The 25092-nt window shown below is 38.5% G+C and overlaps 1 protein-coding gene across 1 annotated transcript; it reads left to right on the top strand.

The window, feature by feature from the left end:
* Positions 1-241: 241 nt before the first annotated feature.
* LOC131228200 (bZIP transcription factor 17-like) lies at positions 242-6045 on the top strand. The gene is made up of 2 exons (XM_058224077.1): positions 242-2508; positions 5520-6045. The coding sequence occupies exons 1-2, from the start codon at positions 342-344 to the stop codon at positions 5975-5977; spliced, it is 2625 nt and encodes an 874-aa protein (XP_058080060.1). The 5' UTR covers positions 242-341; the 3' UTR covers positions 5978-6045.
* Positions 6046-25092: the final 19047 nt, after the last annotated feature.

The raw sequence follows: 25092 nt of genomic DNA on the forward strand, positions 1-25092 counted from the left end.
ATTTATTACTGTTTCTATTGGTATGATCTACCTGAGATTTGGATCTTCTCAAAAGTTTGAGATAACGTCCAAAGATGAGATGGAAAAACAGATGGACGGCTTGGATATACTAAAAATACATCAATATGCCCCCACACGGTTAGGGTAAAAGGTGACGTGTTACCCGGGTAACAGCTAATCCGGTACCCGGGACGAAGGGCGAGTTACGTCCAACTGCGAGTAGCGATCCTCTGCCACAACTCACGCAGTCGTGAGAGACGCACACCGAAATTCATTTGAAACCCAGCGTTTTATTAAGGGAGTCTTTGTCTGGTTCGAGACGACCTAAAAAAACCCTAGCAATGGCGAACGAACCGCCATTTCCTGACCCCTTTCAGTTCGAACCCGACCCTCCAAACCCTAATTTCGCCTCCGCCTTCGAATCTCTTTCTCTGCCCGACGATGATATCTCCGTCGATCTCACCTTCCCTGAAGGTTTCATGGACGATCTAGGGTTTGAAGACGACGATCTCGGCTTCTCCATTGAAGACGTCCTCCTCCTCGATTTCCCGGCCGAAGATTTCAACGGTGGATCTGGAATCTCGTCGCTGTCTAATGTTTCCCAAGAACGGGGATCGGTTATCTCTGGGAATTTGAATCCGAACCCTCTGGATTCGCCTGGTCGAGGATGTTCCGAACACGCTACATGCGGTGATCGGTGCTCGGCCGATCGGCGGTTGGATGTTGCTCAGGTTTTGTATTCGGCGCCACCTGATTCTCCGGATCGGGAGTCTTCTGGATCTTTATCTGATGATCAGAGCTTCAGTACTTCTAGGTTTTTGAATTCGCCTTCGCCAGTTTCCGGTAGTCACGATCGAGAATTGACTGGATCTGTATCTGGGAACCGGAGGTCAGATACTGCTCAGGTTCGAGAGTTTTCTGGATCAGTATCGGATGATGAGAGATCCGATGCTTCTAGGGCTTTGCATCCGCCATCATCAGGTTGTGCTGGTCATGGTGGAGAAATTTCTGGATCTGCATCCAGCGAGCGGACTTCCGAAGCTGTTGTTGTTTCAGATGCACCGTCACCGGGCTGTGGTGGTTTTGATAAAAAAAATTCTGGATCATCTGGCAATCAGAGATCAGCTGCTGCTAGGGTTTTGGATTCACCATCTCCAGATTCAGGATCAGTATCTTCTTCACAGGATTCAAGTAATATTACTTCTGATGCCACTGCTGATCAGAAAATAAAGTTGGAAGAAGGAAGTAAAAGGCGTCTGTTGAAGAGGAAGAAGGGAAAGGAGGATGGAAATCCCGACACTCAGAATAACAAATTCCATAGGTCTGTTCCAACTGAGGATGGAATCTCGCCCAATGCTTTTGGTGCAGAGAATGATGAGGAGGATAAAAAGAAAGCGAGGTTGATGAGGAACAGGGAAAGTGCACAGCTTTCTCGGCAACGGAAGAAGCATTATGTCGAGGAGCTTGAAGACAAGGTAAGATCGTTGCATTGTACGATTGCCGATTTGAATGGTAAGATGTCATTTATAATGGCAGAAAATGCGAGTTTACGGCAGCAGCTAAGTGGCGGTAGCGTCTGTCCTCCTCAGCCACCTCCTGGTATTTACCCCCCTCCTCCAATGGTGCCCATGCATTTCCCTTGGGTTCCATGTTCTTCTTATCCATTGAAGCCTCAAGGGTCTCAGGTTCCTTTAATTCCGATTCCAAGGTTGAAACCACCGCAACCCGCCTCAGTGCTGAAGGCTAAGGCTGAGCGCAAGAAAGCTGAGAGTAAGACTAAGAAGGTTTCTAGTGTGAGTTTTATGGGTTTGTTATTTTTCTTGCTGATTTTTGGGGGTTTAGTTCCGGTTGTAAATCTTAGATATGGAGGAAATAGAAGCTCAGTTTCGGGTGGGATAGATTTTGTTAATGATAGGCACGAAGGTCATTCTCAAGGAAGGGTTTTGACAGTTACTGGGCATAATGGATCGGATGTAAGTGATGAATTTGAGTTATATAATAGTAATGCGGGTTTTGGAAAACATGATCTCGAACGGATAGATAGGGAAACAAATGTTAAACAGAAGGAAAGAGGACCATTGCCTTTGCCTGGTTCAGAAGGGTTTGGATTACCAGGGAATGCCAGCGAACCTCTTGTTGCTTCACTATATGTGCCAAGGAATGACAAGCTAGTGAAGATTGATGGTAATTTGATAATTCATTCTGTTCTTGCTAGTGAGAGGGCTGTTGCGTCTTCCCATGCAGCAGCTAGGAAGAAAAGCAATAAGCCCACTGTACCTTCTGATAAAGGAGCTGATAGGACTGGTTTGGCGATTGCTGGCAACGTTGCTTCAGCATTTGCCTTCTCTAAACCTGGAAGGGATGTAGAGGGGCATTCTCATATGTACAGAAGTGCCACGGAACGTCCAAGAGCACTCGCATCTGGTTCTCGGGATGCTTATGGGGACAACATGAAGTCAGCTGCAACTGACGGAGCGCTGCAACAATGGTTCCGTGAAGGGCTTGCAGGTGAGTTATAGCCTTTATTGATTTTTCTGTTCTTTTCTTTTTTTGGGCTCATTGGATACTTGTGTGAGCTTAGAATTTTCTTTGCTTTGATACTTGTTTGTCATTTTATTTGTAATATGGGAAAATCTTATAAATCATGGTCCGATGGAACTTACTAGAAATTAGAGTTCTAAGTAGACTTGGGAATCAGTTACACCCCTGGAAGGATTAAGGTAACTTGCAAATAAAAATAGAATGTTGGAATGCCTATAAATTCACAACTAATCAGGAAGAACCATTGCGACTATTAGTCTATGGATGTCCTTTTGGAACTAAATTTTATTGGGAACGAACAAATTGGAAGATGGTGAAATGAGAATTCTGAGTACTTGGAAGTCTAGTATTTAAGCCTTGGATGCTGTTGATAGTTGATGCTACTAAAGGCAGAACCTTTGTTGTTTTCTAAGTATTTACCTTTCAAAAGAAGAAATGAGCTAATTTGGTGAATGCAGTGATGATTGGAATGAAATATTTAGGTAGCTGTATATAGTAGCATCTTTTGCATACAACCATTTCCCCATTTCCCTTTTTCTCTTTCTCAACTCAGCAGCTGCTAACTATCTTCACTTTCGTAATGTCCATTTATTGCCATTTCCTAACTACTACATTCTTTTGCCTCTTATGTCCGTGATAGTAGACATTAGTATTTTTAAAGGGAATGCTGTCAAGCATTAGTGTTTTCTTTGTGTAAAAACTTATATAAAGGCCTCTTTGGACATGTGAATACTTATGGTTGATCCTCTCAGATTTTAAAAAATAGAATTAATTGTGAGCTTTGTGCTTGTGCGTGTGCACGTGCACGTGTGTGTGCATGTGTTGCCTGTTGCTTTAGTACCTATTGGTTAGCCATCAGTTACAAGAGACCCAACCACACCGCCTACAGAAACAATAAACATTTGGTTTTTTTTTTTTTTGAAGGGAATTTGGTTAGCTTGTTCACATACCTAAAGGCAGAATCCCGTTGCTTATGCAGTGGGAACCTAAATCTACCAAGCCGTTTCACAAATGAGAAAATAAAAATGAATTTTGGAGTGTCAGATCTAATCTCAAATTTTCATTTGCATAACAAAGAGAACTCCATATTGGTAATAGAAACTTCTAAATTGAAACCTACACCCTGCTACTAATCACGACTGTTATTCTTACTAAACCTATTAACTTCTGATCCTAACCGTTAATAATTTACTCCATTATTATATGTTAATAGAAACTTCTAAATTGAAACCTACACCCTGCTACTAATCACGACTGTTATTCTTACTAAACCTATTAACTTCTGATCTTAACCGTTAATAATTTACTCCATTATTATATGTTAATAGAAACTTCTAAATTGAAACCTACACCCTGCTACTAATCATGACTGTTATTCTTACTAAACCTATATTAACTTCTGATCCTAACTGTTAATAATTTCATAATGTCAATCTTCAAAAAAATAAAAAATAAAATCATTGTCTCCAGCGTACTGCAGATGTTGTTTTGTGGCCCTGGAGGAACACAGACTTGGGTAGCATGATGGAGGGGTTTCTCCATGAAACATGCGCCAAAGTTCCTTATCTGTGAGATCACTAGTGTTTTAAATAGCGAATATCAAATAGCGTAGCGTTCACCCCTCTGAAGCGTGAGGTGTAAGCTACATGGCGTGTAGCATAAGTTACATGCTACTTTTAGATTTTTAATCAAGGTTGTGCTTGGTTGCACCAATCTCATGATATTCTACACCAAATTAGACTGATTGGTAATGAAATTTAACAAAATTTAATGATATTTGGTGCAACCAAATGCAACCTAAAGTAATAGGAAAGGGCCAAGTATAAAGGTAAAGAATGAGCAATGAATCTGATTTAATATTGTTACTTATATTATTTTACTAAAACCATTGAAAAGATTTAAGTAATTTTTATTTTACTATGCACTGGTTCAAAATTCAGGCTGCTTGACTCTAATCATATGGGCCACACGTGTATGATTTATATGGGCCGTTAATCGTTTTTCTAAATGCCCATTTTGCTCAAGTGTGGCCTGCATGATAAGTGGAACCAACCTAATAGGTGGATCAACCTGATTTTTTGTTCTACGACATTTTCATGGTGAGCCCCACCTGATGAAATATCTGGATTGGCAATGTATGCATGCTTTGGCATGTGTCTTGTGAACCCCTCCATCTCATGCATGATTTTCTTGGCCTGGAAATTTCTCGGGAGATTTTTTAATTTTTGAGGTTTTTCTAGGGATATTAATAGGAAAATCTTGCCAAAAATTGAAATTTTAAAAATATTTATTCTGAATTATTAGATAAAATTAAATTTTAAACATTTATTTATGTAACAAATTCCTTAATGTTTTAACTATTTTTTGAGTTAATTTCACGATATTATTGCAATAAAAGTATGATATTTTAAAATCTGCCAAGTTTTGAAAACCTTGTGATAATATCAGTTGTTGTATTTCTTGCAATATTATATTCCATATTTTCAAAATCCTAGCAATAGTTGTCACACTGGTGGTAGCATGGCTCATTCCCTGAGAATGCCCAATGGAGGACGGTCAAATAGGGCACAAGGTTTTTGTTGCCCAGTATCCTTATGTTTTCAGTTCTGAAAAATAGGGCCCGTGGTTCAGCAATCCAGTCTATTATGACCTAGGGGGATTCATACGACCTGTTGCATGTGGATCGGTGCTCTATGCCATTTCTGAATTGTCTATTTGCAGGCCGCAAACTGAAGAGTTAATATAGTTTTATCCATGAGTTTTTTGGGGCAAGATTTATTTACCGTGTAGCCTATCCCAGCAACAGGCTGGCTAACTTACCCACGGCTCCCCTACTGTGGAGCGAAGACACAAGTATATGACTTATTGAGCATTTCCCATCTTCTTGACACAATACTTACTGTTTTACAGTTACAGTTTTTCTCAGCATTTTGCTTACAAATTGCTAATAAATGTTGGTGTGATTTATTTTTCGGCAGGACCCATATTGAGCTCTGGCATGTGCACTGAAGTTTTCCAATTTGATGTCTCACCAGCCTCGGCCAATCCGGGTGCCATTATTCCTGCAAGGCCGGTTGCCAATGTTTCCGGCGAGCATCCTCCCAATTCTGCTAGGCCCAGCAAAATGAAGAACCGAAGATTCCTCTACCACCCGCTGATACCGCTCAACGGAACCACCCTCAATAGAACAGGAGAGAATGCCACAAAACCTCCAGATGGCAGCACCCACTTCCAAAGCAACAAGTCTGTGTCATCATCCATGGTTGTTTCTGTGCTGGTTGACCCTAGGGAGGCCGGCGTCAGCAACAGGATGATGAGACCAAAGTCTCTACCGCGGATCTTTGTTGTTGTGCTCCTAGACAGTGTCAAGTATGTAACCTACTCTTGCGTTCTTCCTCTAAAGGGTGCTGGTGGTGCTCATATTGTAACTACTTGAAAGGAAAATGTTAGTCTGGAGGAACCTTTATATAAAAAAATATATGGAACCCTCCATCCCTATTTCTATCTCTGAGCTTCATATGGAATCTCTGGTTAGAATAACTGTAACTGGGCCCACATAAGTGCCTGTTTGGACTGGGAACTACATCAGTAATACCTTAAAAGTGTAATGGTTACAAATTACAATATCCTCTCTTGAGACCAAACAGGTAATTTGACTGACAATTCCTGTGTTTTGTTTATCATGGTAAAACTGAAATCATGTGCATGTTTTGATAGGAGATTTCCACTACAGTGCAATATAAAATTGTGATAATTAAGAGAGTTGAGTAAGCACATAGGCTTTTAATCTCTCTTAAAATTGTGATAATTACTAGAGTTGAGCAAGCAGATAGGCTTTTAATCCTCTGATCGTCTTTCAACTCCATCCAACTCACATCTTGGGTTTTAGAGCCAGAGGTGATTGGAGAACGTAAGGGCTTGGTGTGAAGAACGGCCGAAGTCACAATACCGGAACAACCGCTTCTCTAATAGTGTAGTAAAATCACACTAGCCCAAGACAACCAAGAAGAAAGACACAATCTAATATAAAGATGTAAAAAGAAAATTGTTATTTCTAATTCAAATGATAATCATTAAGTTAATATAAAGAAGAGTAGAGAATTATACTGGCATGAGTTTCAACTTACATAACAATGGAGCTAAGGAGTTGTTGGAATGGTCTCGGTTTCTTTCATTGTTTTTCTCTCTGTTGAGTTTTTAAGTTGCTGGAGGAAGAGAGTAAAAAGAGAGCTTGGAAAGATGGCTTCGGTAGCCTTTCTGCACAAAAAAAAGGGTTTTTTTGCATTTAATGAGAATAATGCTCATTAATGCTCACAGGGACTAGTGGTTGAAAAAGTAGAGAGAAAACATGTGCCAACCACACGTGTGCAAGTGGGGTCCATAGGGAAAAAAGACAAAAAGTCTCTATCACAAAAACATCATTCTAATCAAGATTAAAAAAACTAATCCTAGAAAATGCACATTAACATTTAACTGTCTCTTAAAGTGATTTTTTTAGAAATGACACCAAGTTTATTTATAAGAGATTCAAATGGACCTTTGGAGAGCGACTTGGTGAAGATGCCGGCAATGTTGTTGTTGCTCCACATTTCTAAAAATTCTAAAAATTCGATCAATCCATTGAGCACCTTTTCATAGATGAAAAGATGTTCGATTTCAATATGCTTGGTTCTTGTGGGATAAATTGGATTTGTCGAAAGCTTGAGAGCGCTTTGATTGTCACTGTAGATAATAGTAGGTTTGTGAATCGATGAAGAAACATCCTTGATCAACCATCGTAGCCACACACATTCTTGGGTAACAAGAGAAGCAACCTTGTATTCGGCCATTGTTGTAGAAAGAGACATTGAATCTTGCTTCTTACTACACCATGAAATACATGCGAGCCAGATGAAAAGACAACCTGATGTAGACTAACGATCATCCAAGTGACCACCAAAATTGCCATACAAAAACCAATCAAATCAAGTCCAACTCATTTCTTGAACAAGAAGCCCATGTCAAGAGCAGAGTTCACATATTTCAAGATCCGCTTGGCTGCATCCAAATGCAGTTTGCGAGGAGCTTACATGTAGTGACTAGCAAGTCCAGCTGAAAATGCAATATTGGATCTTGTAATAGTCAAGTATATGAGACTACCCACTAAAACCCAATAAAGCCGAGAATTCAAAAGAAGCTTGTCTTCTTCACGCCTTAACTTTAGGTTTGCATCGAGAGGAGTGGAACACTGCCTACTTTGGTTCAAACCAAACTTGCACAACATTCTCCGCATAGCTTTTTTTTAGATACAAAATCCATTCATGGATTCCACTTCCAAGCCAAGGAAGTGACTAAGCTTGCCTAAGTCTTTCATATTGAACCGAATGGAAAGTTCTACTCGAAGCCTTGTAATTTCTTCATCGTCATTGTCGGTAACTATCATGTCGTCCACATACAATAGAACAATAGCAATCTTACCATACCAAACTATAGGGGCTTGCTTTAGCCTATAAAGTGCATTCTTGAGTTTGCAAACATATTCCAGATGTACATGAGATACATTGTCCACTAGTTGCTCTATGTATGTCTTTATCAATTTCACCATATAAGAAAGCATTTTTAACGTCAAGTTGCCATAACTTCCACCTATGAAAAGCCGCCAATGAAATGACAACCTGAACCGAAATCATCTTTGCTATGGGACTAAATGTCCCCTCAAGTCCTCTCCATACCTTTAAGAGAACCAGCAAGCAACAAGTCTTGGTTTGTATCTATCTACTCCATCTGTCTTGCATGTTATCCTGTAAACCCACTTACACGTAATAGGCTTCACATCCTTGGGCTTTAGAGCAAGATCCCAAGTTTTATTTTGTATGAGAGCATGCATCTCTTCATCCATGTTGCAATCCCATTCTTTAACACCATTTGCTTAATCAAAAGAAGGTTCACTATCATCAATCAGGCTAGTAAGAAAATATGAATGTAATGAGCGAGCAAAACAATCTTTCTCTTAGGCCTTTTAAGAGATTATGCACTCTCCACATTTTTGACAACTTCATCTTGCTCATACAATTCATGATTGGTAGCTTCAATTCTCTAATCAGGTTGCTCTCCATAAATGAAGGAGAGGAGCCACTTGACACCATAGGGGCATTTGGAGGTACAGGCAAGCTACCTTCTTCTTATGGCTTCAATTGAACATGAGTGTTACCACCAACACTTTCCATGGCAACACCTTTCACCTTATAATATGAAGAAACTTTATCAAATATGACTTCTCTGGAAATAACAAAATTATGAGTCTTGGGATCCATGCACTTCAGCCCTTTTTTCCTTTCATCATAGCCAATGAAAATACATTTCATTGCGTTGGCAACCAACTTGATTATATATTCATCCGAAACATGAACATAGCAAATTGAACCAGAGACTTTAAAATGTTTGACACTCAGCTTTTCCCAAAACAACTCATAGGGGGATCTCATGTTAATCGGGCTAAGAGGAACCCGATTGATTACATAAGCAACAAATGTCATACCCTCCGCCCATAAGGCCTTAGGTATATTCTTTCCATGCAACCAACTTCTACAAGTCTCTGCAACGTATCTAATTTTTCTTTCGGCCACACAATTTTGTTTTGATGTGTAAACACCAGTCTTTTTTAATACCATTTATTTGACAAAATGAGAAGTCATTAGAGGTAAACTCTCTTCCATTATCAATTCTGCATGATTTTCTTGTCAAGAACACCTTCAATGGTCATCTCGAATTCCTTGAATTTTGAAAACACTTCTGATTTTTCTTTTAGAAAGTAAATCCAAGTATATCTTGTAAAACCATCAACGGACAACATCGTGTACCGGAAACCTAAATATGAAGGTGTAAATAGGGTCTCATTAAGTTGCTATGAATAAGCTCCAATGGGGCCTTGCGCTTTCAAGAGAACTTATCAAATAAAAGACTATGTGCCTTACCTTATTGACACCCTTCAGACACTTCACCAAAGCTAAATGTAGTAAGTTTAGGCAACTCATTCACTAAATTCTTTAACACCATAACTTTCAACTTATCCATGTTAAGATGCCCCAATCTAGTGTGCCAAGTTGATGCCCCATCATTTGTACTCATTTTATCAACATTAACATATTAAATGATAAAAAAAATCTTGCACTTTCTTACTGGTATGGATGATGTCTGCCTTTAAGCTTAAAATATTCCAAAGGAACTTCACGTCTCTCGGCCCGAACAAGACATAGTATCATGAATCAACGACATTGGCAACTGAGAACAGGTTCTTCTTCATACCGAGTACCTGAAACACACTCTTAAGTATAATTCGTTCATCTCCATTGCCCTTGATAGTGACGACTCCTCATTTCTCCACTGAATGAATGGAGTTGTCCACCGTGATAATAATATTATTGCCCTTGTAATCTCAGAAACTTGAGAACTTGGAGTCATCGTCGATAAGATGATGCTTGCGACCAGAGTCGATAATACAATCATCTTCAAAGTTGATTGACATTAACACATCAATTGTAGTGGTTCCTGCCATGAAGCATTTAATTTCCCCACTCATCACCTTTACATTCACCTTTCTTCTCAGCTACATTTTCACTTTTTAATTTCGCATAACAATTCTTTTTGTGTGCCCAAGTTTACCACACCGTAACACTTGACACCTCTCCAAGTATCATCTACATAATGGGACGATTCTCTATTACCATGCTTAGTGGAAGCATCACTAGGGTTTTCATGATTTTTGAAGCCTTTAACTTTGTCTTTCTCCTTGATAAGGTCATTCTGGTTGCTTGAAAATAATGCATCTCCATCACTTCTTGAAATCGAACATTCGGCTATCTGTCATGTTAATGACTCTTATGAAGCAAGAAGATTTTCAAACTCCACCAAGGAGGGTTGAACAACCCACCCTTGAATAGATGTAACATAGGGAATGTGCTCCCTCTTTAACCTACAAATGATGTGCCACTTCATTCTTGCCTTTGAAATAGGCTCTTTTAGATCTAGACAATAAAATTTCAAACACAAGTTTTTTTTATCTTCAAGAGTTGTGAAATGGAGACATCACCTTGAGTTGAGTTCGCCAACTTATTCTCCAACAATTGCAACTAAGCCATATCTTTCGTATTGAACAACCCATCAAAAGTAGTCCAAATCTCATGAACCGATTTGTAGCCCATAATGTATTCAAACAAACTAGGAGAGATTAACTTCTTTAAAATTATTTCCACCTTTGCATTCGCCTTTCACTATTTTTTCAAAGCATCAACATTCTTTGGAGTATTTAGAGGATTCTCCAAATCATTTCCACCAACAACCTCCTACACGTCTTCACCAATAAGGTAAGACTCCATATAAGACCTCCATATTTTGTAGTTTGATTGGTTAAGCAACTCAATACCAAAGCTATGAACCATTCCACCCAGATCCATCTTCAAGAACCGATTGATCTTCATTACCAAGGGGCTGAGATAAAATCACCACCCTTGTGGATCTGATACTATGTAGAGAATGGCGGAATTCACAATACCGAAACAACAATCTCTCTAATATTGTAGCAAAATCACACTAGCCCAAGACTCACAACTAGGAAGAAAGAAAAAGAACAATTTGATATGAAAATGCAAAAAAGGAAAATGCTATTTCTCATTCAAATGATGATTATCAAGTTAATAATAAAAAAAGAGAGTAAAGAAATACACTAGTATGAGTTCCAACTTACACAACAATGAAGCTTGGGAGTTGCTGGAATGGTCTTAGTTTCTCTCTCCCTATTTTTCTCTGTTGGGTTTCAAGTTGCGAGAGAGAGAGAGAGAGAGAGAGGGAGAGAGAGAGAGAGAGATGGCTTTGGTAATCTTTCTTGCACAAAAAGTTTTTTTGCATTTAATGAGAATGATGCTCATTAATGCTCATGGGAATTAGTGATTGAAAAAGTGAAGAGAGAGCATGCGTAAACCACACACATGTAAGGGGGTCACAGGGTAAAAAGACAAAAAGGTCTCTAACACAAAAAAACATTATCCTAATCAATGTTAAGGAAACTAGTTCTAGAAAATGCACTTTAACATTTAACACTTGGCATAATGCATTTTAGTGCAGTGTAAAAGATCTAATATATACTCAGATTGTGTTAAATACATATCAGAAGCGGTACGATGGACCTCAATACTAAGAAAGTAATGCAGAGAACTCAAATCATTCAATGCAAATAGACAATTGAGATCGGCGAAGAGAGAGATAGGAGTAGCTAACTAGTTGCCTGTGACAATAATATCATTCACATAAATGAGAATGAAAGTCAATTTTGTATTCGTAACTCTTAAAAAAGTGAAGTATCAGTCGTGGAGGCTACTAATTGGAGTACAAGAAGATAACTTGTAAATTGAAGATACCAAGCACAGGTAGTCTGTTTGAGTCCATAAAGAGCTTTATGCAATTTGCACACATGATCAGGAAGGGATGGATCTACAAATCCTTGATGCTGGGTCATATAAGCCTCCTCAATAAGCACAACATGTAAAAAGGCATTTTGAACATCAAGTTGTCCAATAGACCACCTAAAATGTAGAGATATAAAGAGCATGAGGCAGATGGTAGTATGCTTGACCACATGATTGAAAGTCTCACAATAGTCAATCCTTGGTTGTTGATAGAAGCTTTTGGCAACAAGACGGACCTTGTAATGTTTAATGGAGCCATTAGACTTTTGTTTAATCTTGTAAATGGACATCTTTTACTCGATCCTCGTGAGTATCGATATGTCATAAGGGCTTTTCAATATCTTACCTTAACAAGGCCGGATATTTCTTTTGTTGTCAATCAAGTTTACTATTTATGCATGCTCTCCGTTCCACATATTGTGTGGTCGTGAAGCGTATACTTCAATTTCTTAAAGGTACCATCTCTCGTGGTCTTCACTTTTGCAAGGGTCATCTCTTACTTACTGCTTACTCTGATGCTAATTAAATTGATGATCTTGGTGACAACCATTCTATGCCAGGCTTTGTGGTCTTTCTTAGTCATAATTTAATTTCATGGAATGCTAATAAACAACCTACCATTTCGTGCTCTATGACTGAATCGGAATATCTCTCATTTGCCCTCACTGCATCTGAATTATTTTGGACATGCATGGTTATGCGTGATCTAACTATTTTCTTAAAGGAGCCTCTGTTTTTATATTGTGATAATATTAGTGCTATTTCTTTAGCCTCCGGTTGCACACAATTCAATCAGATTAGGCCACTCGTGTGAATGAGGGTCGAGATTTGATAGATGTATGTGTGAGTAGGATACACGGGCATGCCAGAGTATGCCTGGCTTAAGCGTTAATTGAATTGTTGGTGTCTCCTTCACCAAGATAGATAAATTGAAGGCTGAAATCAAATATCCAGAGTCCTCTCGACCACCAATATTGCGATCTGTTCAGGCAATTTATGAAAGGAAATGAGGATGATACTTTTGGATGAGTTTTTTCCTTGTGACAATATACATGAGTTTACAGACTTAAGGACCAATTCTTTCACCAATACTTTAAAGTTCAAGATAATTCTCAACTAGACAAAGATACAGTTTCGAATTATAGAAGGCAAAATGTTGCCGATTTTATTAATATTTGAAAATGATGTTTATTATAATTGGCAAGTTGTGAGACAACCAAATGAATAAAAAAAATGAAAAGATAAATACTTGATATGCCTATCACAATAGACGAATGAGGCATGTATGATTAGCAAAATTAGAACTTAGATAATTACGATCTACAACTTAAGATTGTAGAAACATTACTTTTACTCCTAAGGTATTGTAGTGGGAGCCACTAGGTAGTAACTATGTAAACTATGTTAAGTTACACTAAGAAAAAGAAATGAAAGATAAATAAGATATAAGTTGCTATGTTTGGCGTACAGCTCTAAGCTCTTCTTCAATTGCTCCTTTAATAGATCATCAAGGTGGTAAACCTTGCTAGGGTTTTCTTATTGCTTTTGGATTATTTATGCTCATGTTGTTGGCTTTTCAAATAAAAAATCTTCTCGACAAATTAGTAACCTCCTTACTAGGAAGTTCTCCTAAAAGTTTGACACTGCTGGATCTTAGATTTTCACTCCTACACGTAGATGCTCCCCTATAGAACTCACGCTACCCAAGGGGGCATCCGATTTTGAGATCCATCACGACCATTCATCCGAGTAACATCATTTAGATCACTCAGTCTCTGACCATAGGAGTGAGATTTAACACCTACTACGTATCTGTCACCAACGATGGGCCAGATCCATCAGGTCGAGATCTCTTATTCTTTTGGTTCTAATTGGACCACAACCATTAGACCAAATCACCCAATAGGGCATTTGGATGATCTTCCCGTCTCTTCCGATCTCCTTGATGAGTGGCCCAAACCTATCCAATACTAATCTGTTATCGGGCAGATCATATCCTTCTTCGAGCCCCCCTAGTGCTTTCCTTATTCCAATCGAGGTGCAGCTCTGGACCCCACCAGGTTGACATGTCTGTTTCTCCTTACCTGGGTTAGGTTCGCTTAGACATTGGTCTAATCTTCGGATCTTCAGAATCTTCTTAAGCATTATAGATACTCTGAACATCTCGGAGGAGATCTCCCATTTTGAAAGGATTACGAGAGATGGCCTCGCCGAGAATATCATCGCCAGATTTATGATAGATCCGTTCTCTTAGCATGTCTCTTATAGACGTGGTGGGCATGTTGCCTCATTAGGGGGCACGATAATCGTGGCCACGTGGTGTACGACTATTCGTTCTCCTAAAGCCAGTCATAAGGGCTCGTGCCTTTGTATTTATAACAGAATGCGTATCATCAAAGGAAATACGAACAACACTACTCTCGGATGAGAGTATTTTTTGCACCAGTTGCAGTCATGTGGTGTCAACATGTGGCGGCCTTTCATTGGCCCACATTAAGGTGTCGAAAATACATGTAAACACCTCCAATCCCTTATATCATGTTCACATAAGCATGCCGAAGCCAACTATCATTATGTACGGGAGAAGGTTACTCGTGATAATATTCTAGTCTAGTTTATTAGTATAATTGACCAAGTGGCTCACATCTTCACTAAAGGGTTGACCTCTGCTCCATTTCGTCTCTTATAGGATAAGCTTCACATTATTGAACGGCCGTTTCACTTGTGGGGGCATGTTAGGAATAATTGTACTATATTACAACATCTTCCACATCGGTTGCAACAGACTTGTTTTTATCTCAACTTCCTCCAAACGATTGATTTTCAAATGTTTAAAATTGTGTAACTTAATTATCTTATCCGATATTGCTGCATATAGTAGGCATGTCTTATAATATGTTAAAGGATTAGAAAATATACACTAAATCAAATTATTTTCATAAGTATCATGATACAAGAGATAATTGCAAGAGATTATGTAAATTTGCACAGCTATGAAATAGTTAAAACTTGAAGGAAAATCCAATTCTTAGAGATGTTACTATGATACTTAAGCAGAGAGTATCTAATCTGGAGGATTCTTCTCTATTATGAAGGTTGAACCTGAAAGAAAAGTTTCAGAAGCATGTAAGAAATTTTAATACATTTGTGAGATCCACGTTGTTCATTAGGTGGGCTCGACGGGCTGGCCTGTCTAGCCATCAAGCACACCACAAGTGTACAAGAAATGTAGGTTATTGGTCAAATTCTTTCAACTCTCAATGGCTAGAGCAGCCTATTTTCGAGCCATGAAACCTATGCCTATCTAATGAATGACTCCAATCATTTATGAAATAAGAAAGAAAACTAGAAAGAGAAAAGATAAATTCTTTTAGCATGATAACGCACTTCTTCTTCATTTTTGAATAAGCAAATCAAAACCATTTTGCACAAAACAAGTCTCTCCTTCGTCAAGTCCTCTTTCCATGTCTAGAAAAGAAATGGTGGGCTCGCGGTGGCCAAGGCAGCTCTAAATGCCAATTTTCAATGGGCATCACAAAAAGTAGCGTCTTCATTACTTTAGAGGGTGTTTTGACTTTAAGTTCCTTTAAATAAACTACTTATGCCTTAAGTAACTTATTTTGATTTCTACTTATTAAGTAAATAAGCTTATTTGGTAAACAAAGTATTTCTCAGCTAAAAAGTAAGAAAGTATGTTTTGTTTTCAACATCATGTAAGTATTTATCTCTGAAGTTTATTTGGTCAAGTAGGAATAAGAAAGGAAAATAAGAAATAGAGAAAATAAAAATTTACTAAATGAGCTTCGGAATTGTGGAACTCACCGATGTTATGCAAGTACTTGTCTTCTTTTCAAAATGATGGTGGTCCATTTCGATCATGAGATCATATCCGATATTATAGAAACCTTGGATAAATGAGATATGATTGAAAATAACGGAGCATCAAAATTAGAGAAAAATACAAACTAGCTTCTTAGTAGATGAATCTAATGTTTTTGGCTGAGAGGACAATACAGAAAAGTTACTGGGAAGAATATTTCCATCATTCCATGAGAATTTTGAATTAAGAGCATGGTTAACGTCTAAGACTCACGAGAGCAATGATAGAGTCGATCCTTAAAACTTCGTAAGTCTTAAGGACTCAAAGGCACTCTTGGGTAAGTGATTATATTTTAACGATCAAAACCATTTATATGATAAGACTCGTGGTAGATGAATGGGATATGCCTGAAACCTGCTTAGATTCGACTATCTTAAACCCTTCATCATTTTCACTTTTCATTAGAGGGCTGGCCTGGTGCCAAGGCCCTTTTTAGCTCGATTAGGGCCAGGACTAGGGCGCTTCCAACGATAGCCGCACCCTAGCACCATGCATTGTCACTGTTGTGGAGAAGGAAAGATTATGTTTCTATATTTGTGGGTGGTGTTAATATGGGTAGTGCTAATATGGAATGTGCTATGTTTGGGATGTGCAATTTTTTGTTCTTTTCTTAGCCTAGAAGCTTCTTATATCTCTATATATTTAAGTGTTCTCATATGAGCAACCATGAATAAGAAATCCTTCTCTCTTCTTCTCTTGTGGATGTAAGCTACTAGGCCGAACCACATAAATTTTCATTGTGTTAAGTGTGTGATTGTGTTTATTAGATTTTTTATGGTATCGGAGCTTTCGTTCTAATCCGACCCTCGTTTGTTTGTCAATTTGGGAAGAAGTGAGACCATGAAAATCAAGCACACTTCCAACAAACATAACTTTTCACTCCTTCGAATCAGCAAGAAGGCAGGGTGCCGCCTCTTACATTGAAGATTTTTCAGACGATACTTGCACAATATGACACTTCCTGTAAGTTCTCTCTACTATTTTCCCTTAATGGCTGAATCTGATAGTAACAAAAACCCAAGCATGAGGTTCTCATCAGTTCTCTCGAATGGTTTAAACTATGTTCCCTGGTCCTGAGCAGTCTCTTTGTCACTTGGTAGAAATTCCAAATTAGGGCACATCAATAGAATGAAAAATGCACCTAAGATGGATGACCCCAAGTTCAAAGAGTGACAATCTCATGACCATCTGGTTATGTCTTGGCTTCTTAACTGCATGGAACCAAAGATTGCTAAGATACTCACTTTTTCTGAATCCGCTAAGGATCTTTGGGAATCTGTTAGGGATTTACATGGCCACCAAAATAATGTTGCTCAAATATTCTAGTTGAAACAAGAGATCAACAAATGCAAACAGGGAGACAATTTCTTTATTGAGCACTTGAGCAAGATGAAAAGTATGTGGGATGAACTCAATATGTATCGTCCTCCTACAACAGATCTCAAAATAATACAGCAAAGGGCAGAGCAAGACAAGGTGTTTCAGTTATTGGCTAGTTTAAAGCCTGAGTTTGAGAATCTTCCAAGCCAGATTTTGATGGGATCAGATGTTCCCTCCTTGTCCAATATTTGTGCTACCATCTAGCAAGAGGAAACCAGAAAAAAGGGCCATGAGCGTTGAGCGTAACTCTACCACCATCCCTTCTGAAGCAAGTGCTTTATTGGTGGATAAAAGGAAGGATGGCAAGAAGCAAGGAAACAATTTTGGCAATGATCAAAATCATTCTCGCAATCAAGGAAAAGGACGTCGTTGTGAACACTGCAACAAAATTGGGCATGCTAAAGATCATTGTTGCATCGTTCACCCCAATCTCAAGTCGAAGTTTAATAAGGGTGACAAGATTGACAGAGAAGCCAATAGTGTCACCTTCAATACCGTCATCTCCATTGGGCAATTGGCTAAACTTCTACAACAACTGAGTAAGCCTGACTCCTCCATTCCTGAATCATCACCTTCTACCCATGCCTCGGGTGATTTCCAAGCCTTTCTTTCCACCACCTATGATTCCCACACTTGGATTATTGATTATGGTGCCATAGATAACATGACAAATGAATCTGTTAGCTTATCCAATTTTACCTCACATGTTGATAAAACTATCTCAGTTGCAAAAAGGCCTGTTCCTGAATCAAAGAAAGAATGTTTTGGATTTACTACAAGAGACTGACAAATTGAGTATCAAACCTATTGATACTCCAACTAATAGCTCTGGTAAACTTACTTTAGAAGGAAATATTTTAGAGAATGTTGATCAATTTCAAAGACTGGTAGGAAAACTCATTTATGTAACCATCACTCGCCCAGACATTACTTATACAGTCAGCTTTGTTAGTCAGTTCATGCATGCTCCTAGGGATAGTCATATGAATGTAGTTCATAAAATCCTATAGTACCTCAAAGCCTCCCTTGGATGTAGCATTTGGATGCACAAAAATGGTCATACCTCCACCACAAGCTATACTGATGTAGATTGGGTTGGAAGCTGGCCTGATTGATAGACGGTCTACTACTTGGTATTGCACATTTGTTGGGGGGAACTTAGTCACATGGAGAAGCAAAAAACAGAATGTTGTTACTCGATCTAGTGTCGAGGCTGAGAATAGGGCCATGGTGTCCACTGCAAGTGAGTTAACTTGGCTCTACTCTCTTTTGTGGAATTTGGGCCTTCCGACCCCCCTACCAATGAATATGTTTTGTGACAATCAATCAGCCATACACATCGCTTTTAACCCAATATTTCATGAACGAACTAAACATATCGAAGTCAATTGTCATTTTGTTAGAGAAAAGTTCCAAGCCAATATTATTCACACTCCTTACATTTGTAGTGATGATCAACTGGTTGATATCTTTATCAAGGGTCTACCCTCAACAAAGTTTCATACAATCTTATCCAAGTTGGGCTCGATTGACATCTATACTCCAACTTAAGGGGGAGTGTTGTGGAGAAGGAAAGATTATGTTTCTATATTTGTGGGTGGTGTTAATATAGGTGGTGCTGATATGGAATGTGCTTTGTTTGGGATGTGATATTTTTTGTTCTTTTCTTAACCTAGAAGCTTCTTGTATCTCTATATATTGAGGTACTCTCATATGAGCAACCATGAATAAGAAATCCTTCTCTCTTATTCTCCCATGGATGTAAGCTATCACGCCGAACCACGTAAATTTTCATTGTGTTAAGTGTGTGATTATAGTTATTAGCTTCTTTAATCACCCTTAGCTAGGGCTGTACACGAGTCGAGCTAGCTCGAAAAGCTCGCTCGACTCGACTCGAGTCAGCTCGGATTGACTTGGCTTGAAGGGCCGACTCGGGGCTTTTAAAAAGCTCGAGTTGAGTTCGAGCTGAGTGCATATCAACTTGACTCGACTCGATGCTCTAACTCGAGCTCGGCTCGGTTCGAGTAATATATATATATATAAAGTAAAAACATTTGATGTTGAGGACCAATATGTGGTATGATAGTATCTAGAGGTTTATGTGACATTCCTTTTGTCTTAGTAATGTGGCATATGATACATTTTAGACTTAATATTGTTGATATTTAATTTGTATTTTTTAGCCAAAAATGTAATAAATTGTCATATGAACAAGCTCGACTCGACTTGAGGTAAACTCGACTCGACTCGAACCACTAGATCGACTCGAAAGCTTTGGCAAACAAGCCAAGCTTCAATGTTGAGCTTAAGGGCGAGCTCCAGCTCAAGCTTGAACTCAAGTATAACACTGATGAGTTGAGCCAAGCTTGGCCCACCTTGACTCGACTCGGCTCGATTTACAGCCCTACCCTTGGCTCAAGTAGGGATGGGCCCTTTTTAGCTTAATTGGGGCCAGGTGGGCCTAGAATTACCATAAATAAGATTTTATAAGCTGAGGTTTGATTTATGGGTGGCAATTGATTGGGTTGGGCCTTGCATGCATGACCTGATCAATTTCAATTTTATAGCCGGGCCTAAGCTCAAGGAATTTTAGGCTGACCCCACCCAGCCCAGCCAGACCAAACTTGATTTCATGTGTATATGTGTCATATCCTACAATTATGCCATTTCAATCCTCCCTTAGTAGACCCTATGCATTTTGAACGTAGACCGTTGGTTTCATTCCTCTAAAATTTGGCCCACTTGATGAATGGATAGATAGATGAGAAACATTCATATAATAGAGAGACTTTATCATTTTTTGGACCAGCCAAGGTCAGGCCCAGGCCAACCATTTTTTCAGGTTTGAGCTTGGGTTGGATCACGCCTAGAGTCGCTTAGGCCATTGCCTACACGCGTGCAAGGGCTTAGCTTTCCCTACACCATTTTTCATCTGCTGACCTAAAAAGGTAGGCTTTCTGTCCATCTGTTTTGCAAATTGTAGTATGATTAATTAATTAAAATTGACCAGGACCGGTCCTATAAGCCCAGCCCAACCAATTCAAAATCCTGGGCAAACCCAACCCAGGCTAGCCTATTTCCAAGCCTCGGTATGAGGCCCACCACTTCGAAGGGTTGTCAATAGGCCTATGTCATGACCCCACGCACTCAAAATTTCTCAAGCCCAAACCCAAGCCCAAGCTCAAGCCCTTCGTGATGTATTTAATTTTAATTCAGTCGGGCTTGGCCGAGCCGACCTGACCCAATATGGTTTTTTTTTTTTTTTTTACACACGCAAACACACCCCCCCACACTCACGCCGGTGGGATTTCACCACCGATGGATACTCGAACCCTTGACCGGGTGTTGAAACTCCTAAGAGTATACCACCCGAGCAAGAGTAAGGATCCAACCCAATATGGGTTTAAAGAATGAAAACATGGGGCTAAAGGTATGCCCAGCCCAGCCCGGCCCAAGTAGTGCATAGGCCACGCCTCCAGTGGTATGGATACTAACTGTAAGCTACTGTGATACTGGCAATGGGGATACAGTGATGCATGAATGAAATCCAACCGTACATCAGATGTGTAAGCAAAAGTTAACCTCAGATCCTCAAATTTGGATATGTTTGTCCTTTTGATATGTTTCAATTTTGAGCTCATGCCCTAAAATGAGCCGGAAAAAAGGATGGGCGGGTCGATAAGAAACATATTTCATGGTAAGCCCCACAGAGCAGGCTATGGCATGCTGAGTTACTCATTGTGCGATCCAGAAGTAGAGGACCTGAGGGCCCACTGTGATGGTTGTGAGAAATCGACCCCATCCGTCCCTTTTTCAAGATTATGTTAGGACATGTGCCCAAAAACGAAACCGATCCAAAACTCAAGTGGGCCACAAGATAGAAAAGAGCGGAGATTGAACACCCACCATTGAAACATTCATGGGATACATATGTTTTGGATGATGCTAATGTTCTTGTGTTTTCAGTTCATCATGATAGGAATGACCTTATGAAGGGTTTAGATGGCATACAAACAAGCATTTTCCTATTTACTTTTCCTGCTATCTAGCCAACTTGAGTTTTTGATCTTTCTCATTTCTTAGGCTCATGCCCTAATCTGTGCTTGAAATATGGATGGGCAGGCTGGATTTCTTACAAACATCATGATAGGCCCCACCTAGCTTCCGACCGCAGCAAGTCGGTGGTGGCAAAGGACTTAACAAGAGCGAGGTTGAGATGGTTGAGATTGTTCGAGTGAAAAAGTTCTGTAAATTAACCTATTGTGAAATATACGTTATATTCACACTTTTCATAAGTTTTCTTGATCATTTTAGGGCATGAGCCCAAAAATGAGGCAAATCTAAAGCTCAAGTTGACCACACCACGTAAAGCAGTGGAGACAATGATGCCCAATGGTTAAACCATCCAAGGGCTTGTCTTGATGTTTATTTCTCATGGAACATGTTTATAAAGCAACGGAGACAAAAATGAAGGGAAAACACAAATATCAGTTTGATCCAAAACTTAAGCTTGGTCCAAGCCCTACTATTTCTCATCATATGGTCCACTTGAGCTTTGAATTTGCCTTATTATTAGGCTCATACTCTAAAATGAACTAAGAAAACAGACAAATGGTGTGGATACAACGCATATATCACTGTGGACCCATAAAACTTTCCCGCATCAATACAGTACCACTACGGTAGTGTGTTCTACACCATGCAATTCGAGTTGGCAGATTAAATGCCACAGGATCTGACCCAACAAGATGCAGTTTGGCTAGTTAAGCTGCGACTAGCCAGGTGGCTAGTGGTTGGTGCTTTGTAGGCGCCAACATGATGTATGTGTTTTATCCATGCCATCCATGCATCTTTCCATATCATTTTAAGGCTTGATTGTAATAATAAGGAGATTAATCTTAGGTGGATAACATCATAGGAAAACAATAATGATTTAATGTCTACTATTAAAATTTTCTTGGACCCGTGTAATGTTTATTTGACATCCAACCTATTGATTAAGTCATAAGGACTTGGATGAAGGGAGAATACAAATATCAGGCTGATCCAATACTTCTATGGCCCCCAAGTTTTTAATGGTGAGCATTCAATCAACACTTTTCCTATATGTGGTCCACTTGAAATTTAGATCTACTTCATTTTTAGTCTCATACCAAAATTGAAATGGAAAAAAGGATAGACAACGTGAACGAAATACATGCATCATGGTTCGGCCCACACAGCACCAACCACTAGCCATTAGTTAGTGGCAGGGTCATTGGCCAATCCGTGTCCCACCCAATGGGAGGCCTACAATGATATGTATTTTGTATATTCCCGCTATCCATTGGTTTTTAATGATAATTTTAGGCCATGAGCCCAAAAAGCAAGAGATCCAAATCTCAAGTGGACCATATCATAGAAAACAATTACCACTATTCAAAGCTTTCTAGGGTCAATTGGACTGCACTCTGAATATTTATTTGGCATACAACCTTTTGATAAAGTCGTAAGGATCGGATGAAGAGTTAAAAAACAAATGTAGGATTATTCAAAAATTCCATGAACCCTTAGAAAGTTTTTAATGATCAATCACTACTCTTTCTTGTGATATGGTCTACTTGAGTTTTAGTTATGCTTTGTTTTTAGAATAGTACACTAAAATGATCTGGAAAATGTATGGACGGCATGGATATACAAGATATATATCATGGTGGGCCCCATGATCAAGCCACACCATGTTGGATTTTTAATTATGCAGGCTTAACGAGATTTTTAATGGTAGGACGTTCAATCACTACTGGTTCTACATTATAGTCCTCTTATAATTTGTATTTACTTCATTTTTCGGCTCATGTGTTAAAACGATATGAAAAAAATTGATGGGTGTGAACATAGAATACATACATCAAGGTGCCCCTGTGTAAGTGCCGCACCTTTTTGGGTGCAGTTTTTGGTTTAGATGGCCCTATATTGTGATGTGGTTGTGGTAAGAGCTTGTATGGATGGAACTTAAGGTTCTATAGCCCTAAAATCATTTTATAATTTTATTTTTTTTGAATATAAAAATACTCATATGACATAGCTACTCCTCGTATGGCGACCTCTTATAAAGGAAGCAGCAAGTTTTTTGATAAAGGGACGTGGCCCCACAAAAAATAAAAAATTGGCCCATCCTTTGGTTGATATGATCTGTTCATTTTAATTGGATAGTCTTGAACCCACAAAATGCATTTTTTATATTTCTATTTGAAGCTGTTTGGTGTCCACAACTACATAAATATTGTGTGTTAATTTTGAATTATTTTTTCAGCGTGGTCCATCTGATAAGTTTTGCCCTCAAACTTTGACTACTGACATGAAATTAAAATCTCTTGCATGTGCACGTGTTGAATTTGCTTTACGATAATCTAGTAAGCCCTCACATAAGATATGGATGAGTTTAAAATATGGGGCCCTTCTGCATGAGGGTCATTTGGTCGTTTTCTTCTTCCTTTGTTTTTTCATGGGACGGGAGAAGGGTGTGAAGGAAGGATGGTGTTTTTAGTTCAATTATTTCTCTCTTCATTTCTTGTTCCTTCATTGGTTTTCATTATAGGTTTTTTTTATTATATATAAATGGTAAGAGTTTGTAAAATAGAGGAGAGTGTGGAATAATATTGTAATAGATGACTTTTTATAATGGAATGATATTGTAATGGATGAATGTTGTAATGAATGAATTTTGTAAATGAAGAATGTTGTAATGGATGAATTTTTTTAATGGATGTATGTTGTAATGGATGAATATTGTATGGTGGATATCAATGTCTACTATGAATCGCACATATTCACAGTAGATCGCCCATATTTAAATGGTAGATCATCAATATTCAGTATATATTGTTGATATTTACTGTGTATCGCCGATATTCACTGTGTATCGCATAAATTCTCACTGTGGATTACAAATATTCACTATGAGGCACCAATCACATGAAAATGGCCACAACTCCCGCGTCACATGTCCGAGTTAGGTGATCTTATACTGGTTGGAAAAATAATTTAATTAACTTTCAAATTGATTTAAAATCATCTCATTTTGACATAATTTGATTGTTTAAATGTGGGCCTAATATTTATCATTTAATATGAATCACTGATCCGACAAAAACAACCATAACTCTCTCGTTATATGTTTAATTTGAGTAATCTTCTACTCGTTGAAAAGATAATTTAATGAAATTTCAAATGTATTTTGAATTATCTCATTTGGACATTGTTTGATTGCTTGAAAGTGGACCCAAAGTTCATAATTTATTATAGATCGTTGATATTTACCGTGGTCTATTTTTGGGTAATCAAATGGTGTTCAAATGAGATGATTCCAAATCTATTTGAAATTTCATTAAATTATCTTTTCAACGAGTACAAAATCACTCAAATTGAACATGTAATGAGGGGATTATGGCCATTTTCATCAGATCGATTACACACAATAAATGATGAACTTTGGGCCCACTTTGGGGCACTAAATGGTGTCCAAGTGAGATGATTCTAAAGCCATTAAAAGTTTATCAAATTATCTTTCCAACGAGCATAAGATCACTAAAATTGAATATGTAACAAGGGAGTTATGACAATTTTCATAGGATTGGTGTCTATAGTGAATATTTGTAATCCATAGTGGGAATATCTGTGATCCGCAATAAGAATGTTAGCGATCCATAGTAAATATAAATGATATACATTGAATAACAGTGATTCACAATGTAAATATTGGTGATCCACGATAAATATGGGTGATATATAATAAATATTGATGATTTATCATACAATATTCTTCAATTACAGTCTATTTATATTTCAACATTCTTCCATTACAATAATCAT

Source organism: Magnolia sinica, chromosome 15, assembly GCF_029962835.1.
Source record: "Magnolia sinica isolate HGM2019 chromosome 15, MsV1, whole genome shotgun sequence".
Taxonomy (NCBI): Eukaryota; Viridiplantae; Streptophyta; class Magnoliopsida; order Magnoliales; family Magnoliaceae; genus Magnolia; species Magnolia sinica.